Genomic DNA, 23,166 nt, shown 5'->3' on the forward strand with positions numbered 1-23,166 from the left:
CCATAGCACCTAAGTTAATTGTAAATGCGTATACCTTAATTATGTAGGGTCTAAGTTAATTCTGAAGGCATATGCCTTAATTATGTAGAATCTAAGTTAATTCTGAAGGCATATGGCTTAATCCATAGGATGTTGTTTAAATCTGAAGGTAAATGCGTTTAATTCCATAGGATCGGAGTTAATTCTGATGGTGTATGCCTTAATTATATAGGTTCTATGTTTATTCTGAAGGTATAAACCACTAATTGCATAGGATCTAATTTAATTCTGAAGACATATGCCTTAATTCAATAGGCTCTAATTTAATTCTGAATCTATATGCCTTTAATTCCGTAGGATCTGAGTTAATTCTGAAGGCTTATGCCTTAATTCCATGGGATCTAAGTTAATTGTGAAGGCATATGCCTTAATTATGTAGGGTTTAAGTTAATTCTGAAGTCATATGCCATAATTCCATTAGATCTAACTTAATTCTGAAGGCATATGCTTTAGTTATGCAGGGTCTAAGTTAATTGTGAAGGCATATGCCTTAATTCCATGGGGTCTCAGTTAATTCTGAAGGTATATGGCTTAATTCCATAGCGTCTCAGTTAATTGTGAAGGCATATGACTTAATTATATAGGTTCTAAGTTAATTCTTAACGAATATGCCTTAATTATGTAGGGTCTAAGTTCATTGAGAAGGCATATTACTTGACTATGTAGGGTCTAAGTTAATTCTGAAGGTATATACCTTCATTCTATCGGATCTGAGTTAATTCTGAAGGCATATGCCTTTCATTCCATAGGATCTAAGTTAATTCTGAAGGCATAAGCCTATTTTATGTGGGATCTAAGTTAATTATGAAAGCATATGCCTTAATTGCATTGGATCTAAGTTAATTCTGAGGGACTATGCCTTAATTAAGTTGCATTTAAGTTAATTCTGAAGGCATATGCCTTACATCCGTAGGCTCTAATTTAATTATGAAGGTATATGGCTTTAATTACAAAGGATCTAAGTTAATTCTCAGCGAATATGCCTTAATTCCATAGCATCTAAGTTAACTCTGAAGGCATATGCCTTAATTATGTAGCGTCTAAGTTAATTCTGTAGTCATATGCCATTAATTGCCACGGATCTAAGATAATTGTGAAGGCATATGCCTTAATTCCATGGGATCTAAGTTAATTCTGAAGGCATATGCCTGAATTATGTAGAATCTAAGTTAATTCTGGAGGCATATGCCTTATTTTCATAGTATCTAAGTTAATTGTGAAGGCATATGCCTTTAATTCCATAGGGTCTGAGTTAGTTCTGAAGGCATATGCCTGAATTATGTAGTATCTAAGTTAATTGTGAAGTTATATGCCTTAATTCCATGGGATTAAACTTTATTCTGAAGGTATAGGCCTTAGTTATGTAGGGTCTAAGTTAATTCTGATGGCATATGCCTTAATTCCATAAGATCTAAGTTAATTCTCAAGGCATATGCCTTAATTACGTATGTTGTAAGTTAAGTCTGAAGGCATTTGCATTAATTCCATAGGATCTCAGTTAATTCTGAAGGCGTATGCCTTAATTATGTGGGGTCTGAGTTAATTCTGAAGGCATATGCCTTAATTCCATAGGATCTAAGTTAATTATGCAAGCATATGCTTAATTATGTAGAATCTGTGTTAATTCTGAAGGCATATGCCTTAATTCCATAGCATCTAAGTTAATTCTGAAGGTATCTGCCTAAATTATATAGGTTCTATGTTAATTATGAAGTATATCCCTTAATTCCATAGCACCTAAGTTAATTGTAAATGCGTATACCTTAATTATGTAGGGTCTAAGTTAATTCTGAAGGCATATGCCTGAATTATGTAGAATCTAAGTTAATTCTGAAGGCATATGGCTTAATCCATAGGATGTTGTTTAAATCTGAAGGTAAATGCGTTTAATTCCATAGGATCGGAGTTAATTCTGATGGTGTATGCCTTAATTATATAGGTTCTATGTTTATTCTGAAGGTATAAACCACTAATTGCATAGGATCTAATTTAATTCTGAAGACATATGCCTTAATTCAATAGGCTCTAATTTAATTCTGAAGGTATATGCCCGTAGTTCCATATTATCTAAGTTAATTCTGAATCTATATGCCTTTAATTCCATAGGATCTGAGTTAATTCTGAAGGCTTATGCCTTAATTCCATGGGATCTAAGTTGATTGTGAAGGCATATGTCTTAATTATGTAGGGTTTATGTTAATTCTGAAGTCATATGCCTTAATTCCATTAGATCTAACTTAATTCTGAAGGCATATGCTTTAATTATGCAGGGTATACGTTAATTGTGAAGGCATATGACATAATCATATAGGTTCTAAGTTAATTCTTAACGAATATGCCTTAATTATGTAGGGTCTAAGTTCATTTTGAAGGCATATTACTTGACTATGTAGGGTCTAAGTTAATTCTGAAGGTATATACCTTCATTCTATAGGATGTGAGTTAATTCTGAAGGCATATGCCTTTCATTCCATAGGATCTAAGTTAATTAAGAAGGCATAAGCCTATTTTATGTGGGATCTAAGTTAATTATGAAAGCATATGCCTTAATTGCATTGGATCTAAGTTAATTCTGAGGGACTATGCCTTAATTAAGTTGCATTTAAGTTAATTCTGAAGGCATATGCCTTAATTACATAGGATTAAAGATAATTCTGAAGGCATATGCCTTAATTATGTAGAGTCGAAGTTAATTCTAAAGGCTTATGCCTTAATTATGTAGGGTGTAAGTTAATTCTGAAGGCTTATGCCTTAATTGTATAGGATCTGAATTAATTATAAAGGCATACGCCTTAATTGCATAGGGTTGAAGTTAATTCTGAAGATTTATGCCTTAATTCCATACAATCTCAGTTAATTCTGAAGGCACATGCCACTAATTGCATAGCACCTAAGTTAATTCTGAAGGCATATGCCTTACTTCCGTAGGCTCTAATTTAATTATGAAGGTATATGGCTTTAATTACAAAGGATCTAAGTTAATTCTCAGCGAATATGCCTTAATTCCATAGCATCTAAGTTAATTCTGAAGGTATCTGCCTAAATTATATAGGTTCTATGTTAATTATGAAGTATATCCCTTAATTCCATAGCACCTAAGTTAATTGTAAATGCGTATACCTTAATTATGTAGGGTCTAAGTTAATTCTGAAGGCATATGCCTTAATTATGTAGAATCTAAGTTAATTCTGAAGGCATATGGCTTAATCCATAGGATGTTGTTTAAATCTGAAGGTAAATGCGTTTAATTCCATAGGATCGGAGTTAATTCTGATGGTGTATGCCTTAATTATATAGGTTCTATGTTTATTCTGAAGGTATAAACCACTAATTGCATAGGATCTAAGTTAATTCTGAAGACATATGCCTTAATTCAATAGGCTCTAATTTAATTCTGAATCTATATGCCTTTAATTCCGTAGGATCTGAGTTAATTCTGAAGGCTTATGCCTTAATTCCATGGGATCTAAGTTAATTGTGAAGGCATATGCCTTAATTATGTAGGGTTTAAGTTAATTCTGAAGTCATATGCCATAATTCCATTAGATCTAACTTAATTCTGAAGGCATATGCTTTAGTTATGCAGGGTCTAAGTTAATTGTGAAGGCATATGCCTTAATTCCATGGGGTCTCAGTTAATTCTGAAGGTATATGGCTTAATTCCATAGCGTCTCAGTTAATTGTGAAGGCATATGACTTAATTATATAGGTTCTAAGTTAATTCTTAACGAATATGCCTTAATTATGTAGGGTCTAAGTTCATTGAGAAGGCATATTACTTGACTATGTAGGGTCTAAGTTAATTCTGAAGGTATATACCTTCATTCTATCGGATCTGAGTTAATTCTGAAGGCATATGCCTTTCATTCCATAGGATCTAAGTTAATTCTGAAGGCATAAGCCTATTTTATGTGGGATCTAAGTTAATTATGAAAGCATATGCCTTAATTGCATTGGATCTAAGTTAATTCTGAGGGACTATGCCTTAATTAAGTTGCATTTAAGTTAATTCTGAAGGCATATGCCTTACATCCGTAGGCTCTAATTTAATTATGAAGGTATATGGCTTTAATTACAAAGGATCTAAGTTAATTCTCAGCGAATATGCCTTAATTCCATAGCATCTAAGTTAACTCTGAAGGCATATGCCTTAATTATGTAGCGTCTAAGTTAATTCTGTAGTCATATGCCATTAATTGCCACGGATCTAAGATAATTGTGAAGGCATATGCCTTAATTCCATGGGATCTAAGTTAATTCTGAAGGCATATGCCTGAATTATGTAGAATCTAAGTTAATTCTGGAGGCATATGCCTTATTTTCATAGTATCTAAGTTAATTGTGAAGGCATATGCCTTTAATTCCATAGGGTCTGAGTTAGTTCTGAAGGCATATGCCTGAATTATGTAGTATCTAAGTTAATTGTGAAGTTATATGCCTTAATTCCATGGGATTAAACTTTATTCTGAAGGTATAGGCCTTAGTTATGTAGGGTCTAAGTTAATTCTGATGGCATATGCCTTAATTCCATAAGATCTAAGTTAATTCTCAAGGCATATGCCTTAATTACGTATGTTGTAAGTTAAGTCTGAAGGCATTTGCATTAATTCCATAGGATCTCAGTTAATTCTGAAGGCGTATGCCTTAATTATGTGGGGTCTGAGTTAATTCTGAAGGCATATGCCTTAATTCCATAGGATCTAAGTTAATTATGCAAGCATATGCTTAATTATGTAGAATCTGTGTTAATTCTGAAGGCATATGCCTTAATTCCATAGCATCTAAGTTAATTCTGAAGGTATCTGCCTAAATTATATAGGTTCTATGTTAATTATGAAGTATATCCCTTAATTCCATAGCACCTAAGTTAATTGTAAATGCGTATACCTTAATTATGTAGGGTCTAAGTTAATTCTGAAGGCATATGCCTGAATTATGTAGAATCTAAGTTAATTCTGAAGGCATATGGCTTAATCCATAGGATGTTGTTTAAATCTGAAGGTAAATGCGTTTAATTCCATAGGATCGGAGTTAATTCTGATGGTGTATGCCTTAATTATATAGGTTCTATGTTTATTCTGAAGGTATAAACCACTAATTGCATAGGATCTAATTTAATTCTGAAGACATATGCCTTAATTCAATAGGCTCTAATTTAATTCTGAAGGTATATGCCCGTAGTTCCATATTATCTAAGTTAATTCTGAATCTATATGCCTTTAATTCCATAGGATCTGAGTTAATTCTGAAGGCTTATGCCTTAATTCCATGGGATCTAAGTTGATTGTGAAGGCATATGTCTTAATTATGTAGGGTTTAAGTTAATTCTGAAGTCATATGCCTTAATTCCATTAGATCTAACTTAATTCTGAAGGCATATGCTTTAATTATGCAGGGTATACGTTAATTGTGAAGGCATATGACTTAATCATATAGGTTCTAAGTTAATTCTTAACGAATATGCCTTAATTATGTAGGGTCTAAGTTCATTTTGAAGGCATATTACTTGACTATGTAGGGTCTAAGTTAATTCTGAAGGTATATACCTTCATTCTATAGGATGTGAGTTAATTCTGAAGGCTTATGCCTTAATTGTATAGGATCTGAATTAATTATAAAGGCATAAGCCTATTTTATGTGGGATCTAAGTTAATTATGAAAGCATATGCCTTAATTGCATTGGATCTAAGTTAATTCTGAGGGACTATGCCTTAATTAAGTTGCATTTAAGTTAATTCTGAAGGCATATGCCTTAATTACATAGGATTAAAGATAATTCTGAAGGCATATGCCTTAATTATGTAGAGTCGAAGTTAATTCTAAAGGCTTATGCCTTAATTATGTAGGGTCTAAGTTCATTGAGAAGGCATATTACTTGACTATGTAGGGTCTAAGTTAATTCTGAAGGTATATACCTTCATTCTATCGGATCTGAGTTAATTCTGAAGGCATATGCCTTTCATTCCATAGGATCTAAGTTAATTCTGAAGGCATAAGCCTATTTTATGTGGGATCTAAGTTAATTATGAAAGCATATGCCTTAATTGCATTGGATCTAAGTTAATTCTGAGGGACTATGCCTTAATTAAGTTGCATTTAAGTTAATTCTGAAGGCATATGCCTTACATCCGTAGGCTCTAATTTAATTATGAAGGTATATGGCTTTAATTACAAAGGATCTAAGTTAATTCTCAGCGAATATGCCTTAATTCCATAGCATCTAAGTTAACTCTGAAGGCATATGCCTTAATTATGTAGCGTCTAAGTTAATTCTGTAGTCATATGCCATTAATTGCCACGGATCTAAGATAATTGTGAAGGCATATGCCTTAATTCCATGGGATCTAAGTTAATTCTGAAGGCATATGCCTGAATTATGTAGAATCTAAGTTAATTCTGGAGGCATATGCCTTATTTTCATAGTATCTAAGTTAATTGTGAAGGCATATGCCTTTAATTCCATAGGGTCTGAGTTAGTTCTGAAGGCATATGCCTGAATTATGTAGTATCTAAGTTAATTGTGAAGTTATATGCCTTAATTCCATGGGATTAAACTTTATTCTGAAGGTATAGGCCTTAGTTATGTAGGGTCTAAGTTAATTCTGATGGCATATGCCTTAATTCCATAAGATCTAAGTTAATTCTCAAGGCATATGCCTTAATTACGTATGTTGTAAGTTAAGTCTGAAGGCATTTGCATTAATTCCATAGGATCTCAGTTAATTCTGAAGGCGTATGCCTTAATTATGTGGGGTCTGAGTTAATTCTGAAGGCATATGCCTTAATTCCATAGGATCTAAGTTAATTATGCAAGCATATGCTTAATTATGTAGAATCTGTGTTAATTCTGAAGGCATATGCCTTAATTCCATAGCATCTAAGTTAATTCTGAAGGTATCTGCCTAAATTATATAGGTTCTATGTTAATTATGAAGTATATCCCTTAATTCCATAGCATCTAAGTTAATTGTAAATGCGTATACCTTAATAATGTAGGGTCTAAGTTAATTCTGAAGGCATATGCCTGAATTATGTAGAATCTAAGTTAATTCTGAAGGCATATGGCTTAATCCATAGGATGTTGTTTAAATCTGAAGGTAAATGCGTTTAATTCCATAGGATCGGAGTTAATTCTGATGGTGTATGCCTTAATTATATAGGTTCTATGTTTATTCTGAAGGTATAAACCACTAATTGCATAGGATCTAATTTAATTCTGAAGACATATGCCTTAATTCAATAGGCTCTAATTTAATTCTGAAGGTATATGCCCGTAGTTCCATATTATCTAAGTTAATTCTGAATCTATATGCCTTTAATTCCATAGGATCTGAGTTAATTCTGAAGGCTTATGCCTTAATTCCATGGGATCTAAGTTGATTGTGAAGGCATATGTCTTAATTATGTAGGGTTTAAGTTAATTCTGAAGTCATATGCCTTAATTCCATTAGATCTAACTTAATTCTGAAGGCATATGCTTTAATTATGCAGGGTATACGTTAATTGTGAAGGCATATGACTTAATCATATAGGCTCTAAGTTAATTCTTAACGAATATGCCTTAATTATGTAGGGTCTAAGTTCATTTTGAAGGCATATTACTTGACTATGTAGGGTCTAAGTTAATTCTGAAGGTATATACCTTCATTCTATAGGATGTGAGTTAATTCTGAAGGCTTATGCCTTAATTGTATAGGATCTGAATTAATTATAAAGGCATAAGCCTATTTTATGTGGGATCTAAGTTAATTATGAAAGCATATGCCTTAATTGCATTGGATCTAAGTTAATTCTGAGGGACTATGCCTTAATTAAGTTGCATTTAAGTTAATTCTGAAGGCATATGCCTTAATTACATAGGATTAAAGATAATTCTGAAGGCATATGCCTTAATTATGTAGAGTCGAAGTTAATTCTAAAGGCTTATGCCTTAATTATGTAGGGTGTAAGTTAATTCTGAAGGCTTATGCCTTAATTGTATAGGATCTGAATTAATTATAAAGGCATACGCCTTAATTGCATAGGGTTGAAGTTAATTCTGAAGATTTATGCCTTAATTCCATACAATCTCAGTTAATTCTGAAGGCACATGCCACTAATTGCATAGCACCTAAGTTAATTCTGAAGGCATATGCCTTACTTCCGTAGGCTCTAATTTAATTCTGAAGGTATATGGCTTTAATTACAAAGGATCTAAGTTAATTCTCAGCGAATATGCCTTAATTCCATAGCATCTAAGTTAATTCTGAAGGTATCTGCCTAAATTATATAGGTTCTATGTTAATTATGAAGTATATCCCTTAATTCCATAGCACCTAAGTTAATTGTAAATGCGTATACCTTAATTATGAAGGGTCTAAGTTAATTCTGAAGGCATATGCCTGAATTATGTAGAATCTAAGTTAATTCTGAAGGCATATGGCTTAATCCATAGGATGTTGTTTAAATCTGAAGGTAAATGCGTTTAATTCCATAGGATCGGAGTTAATTCTGATGGTGTATGCCTTAATTATATAGGTTCTATGTTTATTCTGAAGGTATAAACCACTAATTGCATAGGATCTAAGTTAATTCTGAAGACATATGCCTTAATTCAATAGGCTCTAATTTAATTCTGAATCTATATGCCTTTAATTCCGTAGGATCTGAGTTAATTCTGAAGGCTTATGCCTTAATTCCATGGGATCTAAGTTAATTGTGAAGGCATATGCCTTAATTATGTAGGGTTTAAGTTCATTCTGAAGTCATATGCCTTAATTCCATTAGATCTAACTTAATTCTGAAGGCATATGCTTTAGTTATGCAGGGTCTAAGTTAATTGTGAAGGCATATGCCTTAATTCCATGGGGTCTCAGTTAATTCTGAAGGTATATGACTTAATCATATAGGTTCTAAGTTAATTCTTAACGAATATGCCTTAATTATGTAGGGTCTAAGTTCATTTTGAAGGCATATTACTTGACTATGTAGGGTCTAAGTTAATTCTGAAGGTATATACCTTCATTCTATAGGATGTGAGTTAATTCTGAAGGCATATGCCTTTCATTCCATAGGATCTAAGTTAATTCTGAAGGCATAAGCCTATTTTATGTGGGATCTAAGTTAATTATGAAAGCATATGCCTTAATTGCATTGGATCTAAGTTAATTCTGAAGGCATATGCCTTAATTATATAGGATTTAAGATAATTCTGAAGGCATATGCCTTAATTATGTAGAGTCTAAGTTAATTCTAAAGGCTTATGCCTTAATTATGTAGGGTGTAAGTTAATTCTGAAGGCTTATGCCTTAATTGTATAGGATCTGAATTAATTATAAAGGCATACGCCTTAATTGCATATGGTTGAAGTTAATTCAGAAGATTTATGCCTTAATTCCATACAATCTCAGTTAATTCTGAAGGCATATGCCACTAATTGCATAGCACCTAAGTTAATTCTGAAGGCATATGCCTTACTTCCGTAGGCTCTAATTTAAGTATGAAGGTATATGGCTTTAATTACAAAGCATCTAAGTTAATTCTCAGCAAATATGCCTTAATTCCATAGCATCTAAGTTAATTGTAAATGCGTATACGTTAATTATATATGGTCTAAGTTAATTCTGAAGGCATATGGCTTAATCCATAGGATGTTATTTAAATCTGAAGGTAAATGCGTTTAATTCCATAGGATCGGAGTTAATTCTGATGGTGTATGCCTTAATTATATAGGTTCTATGTTTACTCTGAAGGTATAAACCACTAATTGCATAGGATCTAAGTTAATTCTGAAGACATATGCCTTAATTCAATAGGCTCTAATTTAATTCTGAAGGTATATGCCTGTAATTTTATATTATCTAAGTTAATTCTGAATCTATATGCCTTTAATTCCGTAGGATCTGAGTTAATTCTGAAGGCTTATGCCTTAATTCCATGGGATCTAAGTTAATTGTGAAGGCATATGTCTTAATTATGTAGGGTTTAAGTTAATTCTGAAGTCATATGCCATAATTCCATTAGATCTAACTTAATTCTGAAGGCATATGCTTTAATTATGCAGGGTCTAAGTTAATTGTGAAGGCATATGCCTTAATTCCATGGGGTCTCAGTTAATTCTGAAGGTATATGGCTTAATTCCATAGCGTCTCAGTTAATTGTGAAGGCATATGACTTAATTATATAGGTTCTAAGTTAATTCTTAACGAATATGCCTTAATTATGTAGGGTCTAAGTTCATTTTGAAGGCATATTACTTGACTATGTAGGGTCTAAGTTAATTCTGAAGGTATATACCTTCATTCTATCGGATCTGAGTTAATTCTGAAGGCATATGCCTTTCATTCCATAGGATCTAAGTTAATTCTGAAGGCATAAGCCTATTTTATGTGGGATCTAAGTTAATTATGAAAGCATATGCCTTAATTACAAAGGATCTAAGTTAATTCTCAGCGAATATGCCTTAATTCCATAGCATCTAAGTTAACTCTGAAGGCATATGCCTTAATTATGTAGCGTCTAAGTTAATTCTGTAGTCATATGCCATTAATTGCCATGGATCTAAGATAATTGTGAAGGCATATGCCTTAATTCCATAAGATCTAACTTAATTCTGAAGGCATATGCTTTAATTATGCAGGGTCTAAGTTAATTCTGAAGGCGTATGCCTTAATTCCATAGGATCTAAGTTAATTATGCAAGCATATGCCTTAATTATGTAGAATCTAAGTTAACTCTGAAGGCATATGCCTTAATTCCATAGCATCTAAGTTATTTCTGAAGGTATCTGCCTTAATTATATAGGTTCTATGTTAATTATGCAGTATATCCCTTAATTCCATAGCATCTAAGTTAATTGTAAATGCGAATACCTTAATTATGTAGGGTCTAAGTTAATTCTGAAGGCATATGCCTTAATTATGTAGAATCTAAGTTAATTCTGAAGGCATATGGCTTAATCCATAGGATGTTGTTTAAATCTGAAGGTAAATGCGTTTAATTCCATAGGATCGGAGTTAATTCTGATGGTGTATGCCTTAATTATATAGGTTCTATGTTTATTCTGAAGGCATAAACCACTAATTGCATAGGATCTAAGTTAATTCTGAAGACATATGCCTTAATTCAATAGGCTCTAATTTAATTCTGAAGGTATATGCCTGTAATTCCATATTATCTAAGTTAATTCTGATTCTATATGGCTTTAATTCCATAGGATCTAAGGTAATTTAGAAGGCATTAGCCTATTTTATGTGGGATATATGTTAATTATGAAAGCGTATGCCTTAATTGCATTGGATCTAAGTTAATTCTGAGGGAATATCCCTTAATTATGTTGCATTTAAGTTAATTCTGAAGGCATATGCCTTAATTATGTAGGATCTAACTTAATTCTGAAGTCATATGCTTTTAATTAAATAGGATCTAAGATAATTCTGAAGGCATATGCCTTAATTGCATAGGCTGTAATTTAATTCTGAAGGTATATGGCTTTAATTACAAAGGATTTAAGTTAATTTTCTGCGAATATGCCTTAATTCCATAGCATCTAAGTTAACTCTAAAGGCATATGCCTTAATTATGTAGTGTCTAAGTTAATTCTGTAGTCATATGCCATTAATTGCCACGGATCTAAGATAATTGTGAAGGCATATGCCTTAATTCCATGGGATCTAAGTTAATTCTGAAGGCATATGCCTTATTTTCATAGCATCTAAGTTAATTGTGAAGACATATGCCTTTAATTCCATAGAATCTGAGTTAATTCTGAAGGCATATGCCTGAATTATGTAGTATCTAAGTTAATTGTGAAGTTATATGCCTTAATTCCATGGGATTAAACTTTATTCTGAAGGTATAGGCCTTAGTTATGTAGGGTCTAAGTTAATTCTGATGGCATATCCCTTAATTCCATAAGATCTAAGTTAATTCTCAAAGCATATTCCTTAATTACGTATGTTGTAAGTTAAGTCTGAAGGCATTTGCCTTAATTTAATAGGATCTCAGTTAATTCTGAAGGTGTATGCCTTAATTATGTAGGGTCTGAGTTAATTCTGAAGGAATATGCCTTAATTACATAGGCTCTAATTTAATTATGAAGGTATATGGCTTTAATTACAAAGGATCTAAGTTAATTCTCAGCGAATATGCCTTAATTCCATTGCATCTAAGTTTATTCTGATGGCATATTCCTTAATTTTGTAGCATCTAAGTTAATTCTGTAGTCATATGCCATTAATTGCCATGGATCTAAGATAATTGTCAAGGCATATGCCTTAATTCCATGGGATCTAAGTTAATTCTGAAGGCATATTCCTTAATTATGTAGAATCTAAGTTAATTCTGAAGGCATATGCCTTATTTTCATAGTATCTAAGTTAATTGTGAAGGCATATGCCTTTAATTCCATCGGATCTGAGTTAATTCTGAAGACATATGCCTGAATTATGTAGTATCTAAGTTAATTGTGAAGTTATATGCCTTAATTCCATGGGATTAAACTTTATTCTGAAGGTATAGGCCTTAGTTATGTAGGGTCTAAGTTAATTCTGATGGCATATGCCTTAATTCCATAAGATCTAAGTTAATTCTCAAGGCATATGCCTTAATTACGTATGTTGTAAGTTAAGTCTGAAGGCATTTGCATTAATTCCATAGGATCTCAGTTAATTCTCAAGGCGTATGCCTTAATTATGTAGGATCTGAGTTAATTCTGAAGGAATATGCCTTAATTCCATAGCATCTAAGTTAATTCTGAAGGTATCTGCCTTAATTATATAGGTTCTATGTTAATTATGAAGTATATCTCTTAATTCCATAGCATCTAAGTGAATTGTAGATGCGTATACCTTAATTATGTAGGGTCTAATGTAATTCTGAAGGCATTTGCCTAAATTGTATAGGATCTGAATTAATTATAAAGGCATACGCCTTTATTGCATAGGCTCGAAGTTAATTCTGAAGATTTATGCCTTATTTCCATACAATCTCAGTTAATTCTGAAGGCATCTGCCACTAATTGCATAGCACCTAAGTTAATTCTGAAGGCATATGCCTTAATTCCATGGGATCTTATTTAATTCTCAAGGCATATGCCTTAATTACGTAAGTTGTAAGTAAAGTCTGAATGCATTTGCCTTAATTCCATAGGATCTCAGTTAATTCTGAAGGCATTGGCCTTAATTCCATAGCATCTACATTTATTGTGAAGGCATATGCCTTAATTATGTAGAATCCAAGTTCATTCTGAAGGCATATGCCTTAATTCCATAGCATCTAAGTTAATTTTGAAGGCATATGCCTTTATTTCCAAAGGATCTAATTTAATTCTGAAGGCATATGCCTTAATTCCATTTTATCTAAGTTAATTCTAAAGGCATGTGCCTTAATTATTTAGCGTCTAAGTTTATTCTGCAGGCATATGCCTTAATTCCATAGGATCTAAATTGGTCAGATAACCAGCTTGCTCAGCCAGCTATGCATAGTGCAGCTCACAGAAGGAGCTGTGGCAGGTCAGGGTGCTGCTACCCCGAGAAATACACACATTTTCCAGCCAGCCATGTTAAAAAACAAGAGCGGAGCCGTGTTCGAGAAGAAGAGCTGTAGGAGGATTGGGAGATTCTCCTCCGACATACACAAAGCTTAGCTAGCCACCTGTGATGCTGCACGTGGGAAGAGCTGTAGAAGAATGTGGTGCTGCCACCTCAAGGAAGGCAAATCCTATCCGCCCAGCTGTGTCCCTGTATAAGGAAGAAGCTGTAGGAGGATCTCAATCTCCTGACCAGACAGACACAAATCCTAGCCAGCCACCCATGATGCTGCACGAGGCTGGAGCAGTAGGAAGATCGGGACATTCTACTCCAAAAAATACAAGCCTCAGCCAGCCGTCTGTGCTCCAGAACACGACAGGAAGTGGAGCCGGATGGGGGGGCACTACTCTAACAAAGACAGACGTCAGCCAGCTACCCGTGATCCAGCACACGGAAGGAGCTGAGAAAGGATTGGGTGATGCTACCCTGGTAGACACAGATCTTAACCAGCCAGCCGTGATCCAGCACACCGGAGGCGATGGAGGACGTGTTGTTCGTGCCCGGAGAAACACAAACCTTCTCCAGCCAGCCACGCTGCAGCACGAAGGAGGATCTGCAGGAGGACGGGGTGCTCCTGCAGCCGTTGTGCAGCCTCCTGCGCTCACAAAGAGCTCCTCGGGTGGCAGCCGCGATGGAGCAGGACTCTCTGGTGCCTCCGGTGTTGGAGCTGCAGGCAAGAAAGGCGCAGCGTCCTTGCAGAAAGCGAGCTCTGCGTTAAGCGGTGCAAACCCGGCTGGTGACTACAGAGATGAACAGCAGAGACTTGTGTAAGTGACGGCCCTGTCCCCTGGGAAGCGCTCGCAACGAGCTGCTTAAGTGCTTACTGGCTTCCTCTGGATAATGGAGAGGATGCGTTCCGGGGGATGGAAGGTGGGACGTGGGGGGGGGGAACCATAGGAAGCACGGGGGTTTTGTTTCTCTTCCAGACCTGATGTGATTTACTCGCGACGAAACGCTTTGTCGGACATCTGTGTGTCCAGCAGAGCGACTGCTGTGTCTTTCAAGATAGCTGTAGCACTCTTCAGCTGTTCCCTCTGAGCAGCGTCCTATGGAATTCATTGGCGCGGCTTTGGCTATTTGAGTTTGACTTTGCTTTTTGCCCTTTGGCTTCTGACTGTGTAATTTCTTCTTTTGCTGTCATGTTGTGTTTTCTAGGGAGTGGGTAGCAGAAGACATGGTGACCTGGGAATCTTCTGGACAGTGGATGTTTTCATGCTACTGTCCTGAGAAGGGCAAGCCTAATGTTTCAGGTCAGTCCCGTTTTTAGGAGTGCTGCTACTGTTCAGGCTGCATCTCTATCCTTGTCCACACTGCTGTGCCTCAATGGAAGCACTGCAAGGTGAGGACGTGCCATGCGATGCAACAGGTAGGGGCACTGGATTACGGTATTTCCTTGGTGTGTTTGCACCCCTGAAGTTGCCCCAGGAGTCCTTTCTGTGTCTCCAAGTCGAGCTGACTGGTGGCAGGCGGTGCAGCAAGGGCAGTTTCTTGTGTAACTCCAGAGGGCAATTTTGTGTTTGTGTTGCATTCCCTTTGGAGCATGCTGATTGTTTGCCTCCCTGCAGACTTTCCAGAGATCTCCCCTGAGGAGCTGCACCTGGGGTATTACATCTGCAGTGCCAAGAAGGGCACAGGACTCTACGTAAGTATTTGGAACAACTGAGCTTTCTGTGACGCGTTCAGGGTAGCAGTGGTTCCTGTGCTTCAGGTGGCCGCTCTTGACTCAGCGAATGCCCAACTCGAGGGGAACGTAAGAACGCCCTCATACCTTCACTGTTCTGTGCAGCGAGTAGAAAACAGCAGGAGCTGCTGGCCTGAAGGCTTTGCCATCACTGAGCAACCTGGTGTGGCCATAGGTGTCCCTGTTCACTGCAGGGGAGTTGGGTCGGATGGCTTTAAAGGTCCCTCCAGATTCAAACAGGTCTATGATTCTGCTTGCCTCTTCCTGATAACTGAGGCACAGGCCTCACCAGTGATGCAGGTACAAAACGTATTATCCAAAGCAGGAGTTTCTGCTCGTAAAGTGGGGCAAGACCTGAATTGTCATGTCTGAAATTTCCTTGCAGTTGCTCAGATCACTCTTGTTCCCCCTTTTAAAGAAAAAGGGGAAAGAAGGGGAAAGAAGGGGAAGGAAAGAAGGGGAAAGAAAGAAGGGGAAAGAAAGAAGGGGAAAGAAACAAGGGGAAAGAAAGAAGGGGAAAGAAAGAAGGGGAAAGAAGGGGAATGAAAGAAGGGGAAAGAATGAAAGGGAGAGAAAGAAGGAGAAAGAAGGGGAAGGAAGGAAGGGAAAAGAAAGAAAGTGAAAGAAAGAAAGGGAAAGAAAGAAGGGGAAAGAAGGGGAAAGAAAGAAGGGGAAAGAAAGAAGGGGAAAGAAAGAAAGAAAGAAAGAAAGAAAGAAAGAAAGAAAGAAAGAAAGAAAGAAAGAAAGAAAGAAAGAAAGAAGAAAGAAAGAAAGAAAGAAAGAAAGAAAGAAAGAAAGAAAGAAAGAAAGAGAGAAAGAGAGAGAAGAGAGAAAGAGAGAAAGAGAGAAAGAGAGAAGAGAGAGAGAGAGAGAGAGAGAGAGAGAGAGAGAGAGAGAGAGAAGAAAGAAAGAAAGAAAGAAAGAAAGAAAGAAAGAAAGAAAGAAAGAAAGAAAGAAAGAAAGAAAGAAAGAAAGAAAGAAAGAAAGAAAGAAAGAAAGAAAGAAAGAAAGAAAGAAAGAAAGAAAGAAAGAAAGAAAGAAAGAAAGAAAGAAAGAAGGGGAAAGAAAGAAGAGGAGACAAAGAAGAGGAGACAAAGAAGGGGAAAGAAGGGGAAGGAAAGAAGGGGAAAGAAAGAAAGGGAGAGAAAGAAGGAGAAAGAAGAAAGGGAAAGAAAGAAAGAAGGGGAAAGAAAGAAGGGGAAAGGGGAAAGACCCAAATAAGAACGAACCAAAAGCCATGCTTAACAAAAGCATGTTTGTGTCCTCCCACGTTTAGATAAACGCTGTCCATCAGTATGTGCAGCAGTGGAGAACCAGGCTGCAGGAGCTGAAGGTTTTAAACGCCTGGAGAACAGCATCGATGGTAAGCGTTAAGGAAAGGTGAAATACTTCTGTTCCTGATGTTGCTTTTCTCTTCAATCTCGAGTGAAGGTTTTTCTTAGGATTCCCATTTAGGCAGAGCTCAGGGTTCAGACTTCAGCACAGATGATAGTTCCGTGCTCAGAGAGCAGACTGAGCCAAAGCAGCGACACAGATAGAGCCATGGAACAAAGGAGAACAAGGCAGAGGAGAATGAGAGCTCCAGGGGTTTGAGTGATGGCAATTACTTGTTGCCCGTCAGATTCCTGCTTCTAGGCTGTCTGCAGACAGCAGCCTGAGAGCGTTTTGTTGAAAGCTGCCATTGCTTTGGTTCAGTTTCTCAGTTACGTTCAGTTGGTCGGCACAGGTGGGTTTTTGCTTTAAGCGTGGATTGAAAGATGCCTGCCTGTGCAGGAATGTAGTTTTCATGGATGTATTTGGAACTTTTTCAGCTCCTTTGGAGAGAGGAAGCGGACACTGAACCATTCCTGTTTCTTGGATTGGGAGGACAGCAAGCCCCAAGCCCTGGGTTCCCAAGTAAGTTTCTGCATAAGGAACCAGCGATTAAACTGGCGTTGATAAGCGTTCTTCTGCAGCACTGAAACGCAGCAGTGTTTCGGTATGGCAGGTGCACGCATTCTGAGCCTTCCCATCCATTTCCTCCCTGCAGGCTCTGCAGCCAACAGCAGCAGTCCTTCAGTTCCATCCGCAGCCTCCCTTCAAGCTCCTGGAGCGGCCGCTGGCCGTGGACTGTGGGGCTTCCGGGCGCTGGGAGCTCGGCTGCTGCAAACCCTGCCCGCACCGCTCCGCTTGCTGTCGCTGCTCCCAAGGCAGCTGCAGAGACTTCTCAGCCGGGAGCAAGCAGCGCTTCGGCCGCACCGACAGCCGGTGCCTCTGGACACAGCGCCGCGTCCGCGCCTCTGCATCCCCACGGCATCAGAGCAGGCAGCTCTGCGCACCGAGGAGGGAACTGAGGGCCGGAGAGCTGGAGCAGCTAAGGGCCAAGAAGATCAGGCAAGGAAAGATCCCTGAGGCCATGACCAGCGGACCTTTATACGACAAGGATTGGAGTTAATTCTGAAGTTATGAGCCTTAATTCCATAGCATCTAAGTCTATCTAGAAGCACTGTGCCATAATTCCATAGGATCTAAGTCAATTCTGAAGTTCTGTGCCCTAATTCCATAATACCTAACTTAATTCTGAAGTTTTATGACTTAATTCCATAGCATTTAAGTTCTAAATTCTGAAGGTATATGCCTTTAATTATATAGGATCTAAGTTAATTCTGAAGGCATATGCCTTAATTATGTAGGGTTTAAGTTAATTCAGAAGGCATATGCCTTAATTCCATGGGATCCAAGTTAACTCTGAAGGCAAATGCCTTAAGTCCATAGAATCTAAGGTAATTCTGAATGTATATGCCTTAATTCCATAGGATCTCAGTTAATTCTGAAGGCATATGCCTTAATTATGTAAGGTTTAAGTTAATTCTGAAGGAATATGCCTTAATTATGTAAGGTCTAAGTTAATTCTGAAGGTATATGACTTTAATTACATAGGATCTAAGTTAACTCTGAAGGCACATGCCTTTATTGCATAGGTTGTAAGTTAATTCTGAAGGCATATGCCTTAATTATGTATAGCGTAAGTTAATACTGAAGGCATATGCCTTAATTATGTAGGATCTAAGTTAATTCTGAAGGCATATGCCTTAATTATGTAGGATCTAAGTTAATTCTGAAGTCATATGCCATTAATTGCATAGGATCTAAGTTAATTCTGAAGGCATATGCCTTATTTTCATAGCATCTAAGTTAATTGTGAAGGCATATGGCATAATCCATAGGATGTTATTTAAATCTGAAGGTAAATGCGTTTAATTCCGTAGGATCTCAGTTAATTGTGAAGGCATATGCCTTAATTATATAGGATAAAATGTCATTCTGAAGGCATATTCCTTAATTCCATTGGATCTAACTTAATTCTGAAGGCATATGCTTTAATTATGCAGGGTCTAAGTTAATTCTGAAGGTATATGGCTTAATTCCATAGCATCTAAGTTAATTGTGAAGGCATATGCCTTCATCCATAGGATCTAATTTAATTCTGAAGACATATGCCTTAATTATATAGGTTCTCAGTTAATTCTTAACGAATATACCTTGATTACGGAGGGTCTAAGTTAATTCTGAAGGCATATGCCTTCAATCTATAGGATCTGAGTTAATTCTGAAGGCATATGCCTTTCATTCCATAGGATCTAAGTTAATTCTGAAGGCATAAGCCTATTTTATGTGGGATCTAAGTTAATTACGAAGGCATACGCCTTAATTGCATTGGATCTAAGTTAATTCTGAGGGAATATGCCTTAATTATGTTGCATTTAAGTTAATTCTGAAGTCATATGCCATTAATTGCCTAGGATCGAAGAAAATTGCGAAGGCATATGCCTTAATTATGTGGTATCTAAGTTAATTCTGAAGGCATATGCCTTATTTTCATAGCATCTAAGTTAATTGTGAAGGCATATGCCTTTAATTCCATAGGATCTGAGTTAATTCTGACTGCATATGCCTGAATTATATAGTATCTAAGTTAATTGTGAAGGTATATGCCTTAATTCCATGGGATCTAAGTTAATTCTGAAGGAATATGCCTTAATTATGTAGAATCCAACTTAATTCTGAAGGCATATGCCTTAATATCATTGCATCTAAGTTAATTCTCAAGGTATTTGCCCTAATTATATAGGTTCTATGTTAATTCTGAAGGCATATGCCTTAATTCCATAGCATCTAAGTTGATTGTGAAGGCATATGCCATAATTATGTAGGGTCTAAGTTAATTCCGATGGCATATGCCTTAATTGCATAGGTCTAAGTTAATTCTGAAGGCATATGCCTGAATTATATAGAATCTAAGTTAATTCTGAATGCATATGCCTGTATTATATAGTATCTAAATTAATTGTGAAGTTATATGCCTTAATTCCATGGGATTAAACTTTATTCCGAAGGTATAGGCCTTAATTATATAGGATCTAAGTTAATTCTGAAGGCATATTCCTTAATTCCATTGCATCGAAGTTAATTCTCAAGGTATCTGCGTTAATTATATAGGCTCTATGTTAATTCTGAAGGCATATGCCTTAATTCCATAGCATCTAAATTAATTGTGAAGGCATATACCTTAATTATGTAGGGTCTAAGTTAATTCTGATGGTATGTGCCTTAATTTTGTGGGCCTAAATTAATTCTGAAGGCATATGCCTTAATTCCATAGCATCTAAGTTAATTGTGAATGCATATGCCTTAATTATGTAGGGTCTAAGCTAATTCTGATGGCATATGCCTTAATTCCATAGGTCTAAGTTAATTGTGAAGGCATATGCCTTAATTATGTAGGGTATAAGTTATTTCTGATGGCATATGCCTTAATTCGATAGGATCAAAGTTAAATTCTGAAAGCACATGCCTTTATTTCCGTAGGGTCTAAGTTAATTCTGAAGGCATATGCCTTAATACCATAGGCTCTAATTTAATTATGAAGGTATATGGCTTTAATTACAAAGGATCTAAGTTCATTCTCAGCGAATGTGCCTTAATTCCATTGCATCTAAGTTAACTCTGAAGGCATATGCCTTAATTATGTAGAATCTAAGTTAATTCTGAAGGCATATGCCTTATTTTCATAGCATCTAAGTTAATTGTGAAGGCATATGCCTTTAATTCCATAGGATCTGAGTTAATTCTGAAGGCATATGCCTGAATTATGTAGTATCTAAGTTAATTCTGAAGGTGTATGCCTTAATACCATGGATTTAAACTTTATTCTGAAGGCATATGCCTTAATTATGTAGGGTCTAAGTTAATTCTGATGGCATATGCCTTAATTCCATAGGTCTAAGGTAATTGTGAACGCATATGCCTTTAATTCTATACTATCTGAGTCAATTCTGAAGGCATATGCCTTAGTTCCATTGGATCTCAGTTAATTTTGAAGGCATATTACTGAATTATGTAGTATCTAAGTTAATTTTGAAGTTATATGCCGTAATTCCATGTTATTAAACTTTATTCTGAAGGTATAGGCCTTAATTATGTAGGGTCTAAGTTAATTCTGATGGCATATCCCTTAATTCCATAAGATCTAAGTTAATTCTCAAGGCATATGCCTTAATTACGTATGTTGTAAGTTAAGTCTGAAGGCATTTGCATTAATTCCATAGGATCTCAGTTAATTCTGAAGGCGTATGCCTTAATTATGTAGGGTCTGAGTTAATTCTGAAGGCATATGCCTTAATTCCATAGGATCTAAGTTAATTATGCAAGCATATGCCTTAATTATGTAGAATCTAAGTTAACTCTGACGGCATATGCCTTAATTCCATAGCATCTAAGTTATTTCTGAAGGTATCTGCCTTAATTATATAGGTTCTATGTTAATTATGAAGTATATCCCTTAATTCCATAGCATCTAAGTTAATTGTAAATGCGTATACTTATTATGTATATGTAATTATGTATGTATTATATGTAATGTAATGTAATGTATTATATTATATGTATTATGTAATATGTATTATAATTATGTAGGGTCTAAGGTAATTGTGAAGGCATATGCCTTAATTATGTAGTGTCTAATTTAATTGTGAAGGCATATGCCTTAATTATGTAGGATCTAATTTAATTCTGAAGGCATATGCTTTTAATTAAATAGGATCTCAGTTAATTCTGAATGCATAAGCCTTAATTCCATAGGGGTGAAGTTAATTCTGAAGGCTTATGCCTTAATTGCATAGGATCTGAATTAATTATAAAAGCATACGCCTTAATTGCATAGGGTTGAAGTTAATTCTGAAGATTTATGCCTTAATTCCATACGATCTCAGTTAATTCTGAAGGCACATGCCACTAATTGCATAGCACCTAAGTTAATTCTGAAGGCATATGCCTTACTTCCGTAGGCTCTAATTTAATTATGAAGGTATATGGCTTTAATTACAAAGGATCTAAGTTAATTCTGAAGTCATATGCAATTAATTGCATAGGATCGAAGATAATTGTGAAGGCATATGCCTTAATTATGTGGTATCTAAGTTAATTCTGAAGGCATATGCCTTATTTTCATAGCATCTAAGATAATTGTGATGGCATATGCCTTTAATTCCATAGGATCTGAGTTAATTCTGACTGCATATGCCTGAATTATGTAGTATCTAAATTAATTGTGAAGTTATATGCCTTAATTCCATGGGATCTAAGTTAATTCTGAAGGCATATGCCTTAATTACATAAGTTGTAAGTTACGTCTGAAGGCATTTGCATTAATTCCAGAGCATCTAAGTTAATACTGAAGCCATATGCCTTAATTATGTCGAATCCAACTTAATTCTGAAGGCATATGCCTTAATTCCATAGCATCTAAGTTGATTGTGAAGGCATATACCTTAATTATGTAGGGTCTAAGTTAATTCTGAAGGCATATGTCTTAATTCCATAGCATGTAAGTTAATTCTGAAGGCATATGTCTTAATTATATAGAATCTAAGCTAATTCTGAAGGCATGTGCCTTAATTCCATAGCATCTAAGGTAATTGTGAAGGTATATGCCTTAATTCCATAGGTCTAAGTAAATTGTGAAGGCATATGCCTTCAATTCTATACTATCTGAGTTAATTCTGAAGGCATATTCCTTAATTATATAGGGTATACGTTAATTCTGAAGGCATATGCCTTAATTCCATAGGATCGAAGTTCATTCTGAAGGCATATGCCTTAATTCCATAGCATCTAAGTTAATTGTGAATGCATATGCCTTAATTATGTAGGGTCTAAGTTAATTCTGATGGCATATGCCTTAATTCCATAGGTCTAAGTTAATTGTGAAGGCATATGCCTTAATCCATAGGATCTACGTTAATTGTGAAGGCATATGCCTTAATTATGTAGGGTATAAGTTATTTCTGATGGCATATGCCTTAATTCGATAGCATCTAAGTTCATTCTGAAGGCATATGCCTTATTTCCATAGGATCAAAGTTAAATTCTGAAAGCACATGCCTTTATTTCCGTAGGGTATAAGTTAATTCTGAAGGCATATGCGTAAATACCATAGAATCTATATTTATTCTGAAGGCATGTGACTTAATTTCCACAGCATCTAAGTTAATTCTGAAGGCATATGCCTTTATTACGTAGGGTCAAAGTTAATTCTGAAGGTATATGCCTTTAATTTCATCGGATCTAAGGTAATTGTGAAGTTCCTTGTTCTTCTTAATTCCATAGGGTTGAAGTTAATTCTGAAGTTGTACGCCCCAATGAAATAGAAATAGATATGTTATATTATTTATTTACACGTTTCAATGAAATAGAAATAAATATGTTATTTATTTACATCTGTCTTAATTAATTAGAAATAAATATATTTTGTTTTTTACATCTGTCTTAATTATATACAAATGGAGATATGTTGTTGTATTGCTTCCATGATGTATAAATAAACGTTGTTCTGTGACT

The 23,166-nt window shown here is 35.7% G+C and overlaps 1 protein-coding gene and 2 long non-coding RNA genes across 9 annotated transcripts in view; 2 read left to right on the forward strand and 1 right to left on the reverse strand.

Moving 5' to 3' along the window:
* LOC125685481 (uncharacterized) overlaps window positions 1-3,243 on the reverse strand; it is a 28,069-nt gene extending 24,826 nt beyond the window's left edge. The window contains exon 1 of the long non-coding RNA XR_007373446.1: window positions 3,135-3,243. This is a non-coding gene — a long non-coding RNA (uncharacterized LOC125685481). The remainder of the gene's footprint in view (window positions 1-3,134) is intronic.
* The window catches only part of LOC125685449 (nucleoporin NUP42-like), a 30,597-nt gene extending 11,924 nt beyond the window's left edge, over window positions 1-18,673 (forward strand). For 4 of the 7 annotated variants that reach the window (XM_048928506.1, XM_048928505.1, XM_048928504.1 and 1 more), the window contains 6 exons: window positions 13,353-14,374; window positions 14,763-14,857; window positions 15,173-15,249; window positions 16,565-16,651; window positions 17,100-17,184; window positions 17,318-18,673. In XM_048928506.1, the coding sequence (XP_048784463.1) occupies window positions 13,677-14,374; window positions 14,763-14,857; window positions 15,173-15,249; window positions 16,565-16,651; window positions 17,100-17,184; window positions 17,318-17,679 (1,404 nt within the window). In that variant the 5' untranslated portion in view covers window positions 13,353-13,676 and the 3' untranslated portion in view covers window positions 17,680-18,673. Of the gene's footprint in view, window positions 1-1,392; window positions 1,713-4,517; window positions 4,838-6,613; window positions 6,934-13,352; window positions 14,375-14,762; window positions 14,858-15,172; window positions 15,250-16,564; window positions 16,652-17,099; window positions 17,185-17,317 lie in introns of those variants that run through there. The other 3 variants (XM_048928509.1, XM_048928510.1, XM_048928508.1) reach the window with 3 other exon arrangements.
* Window positions 268-23,166, forward strand: LOC125685477 (uncharacterized). Its single transcript, XR_007373439.1, has 3 exons — window positions 268-623; window positions 8,928-11,872; window positions 20,733-23,166. It is a non-coding gene; the product is annotated as an uncharacterized LOC125685477 (long non-coding RNA).

The sequence above is a fragment of the Lagopus muta genome, chromosome 28 (assembly GCF_023343835.1).
Source record: "Lagopus muta isolate bLagMut1 chromosome 28, bLagMut1 primary, whole genome shotgun sequence".
Classification (NCBI taxonomy): Eukaryota; Metazoa; Chordata; class Aves; order Galliformes; family Phasianidae; genus Lagopus; species Lagopus muta.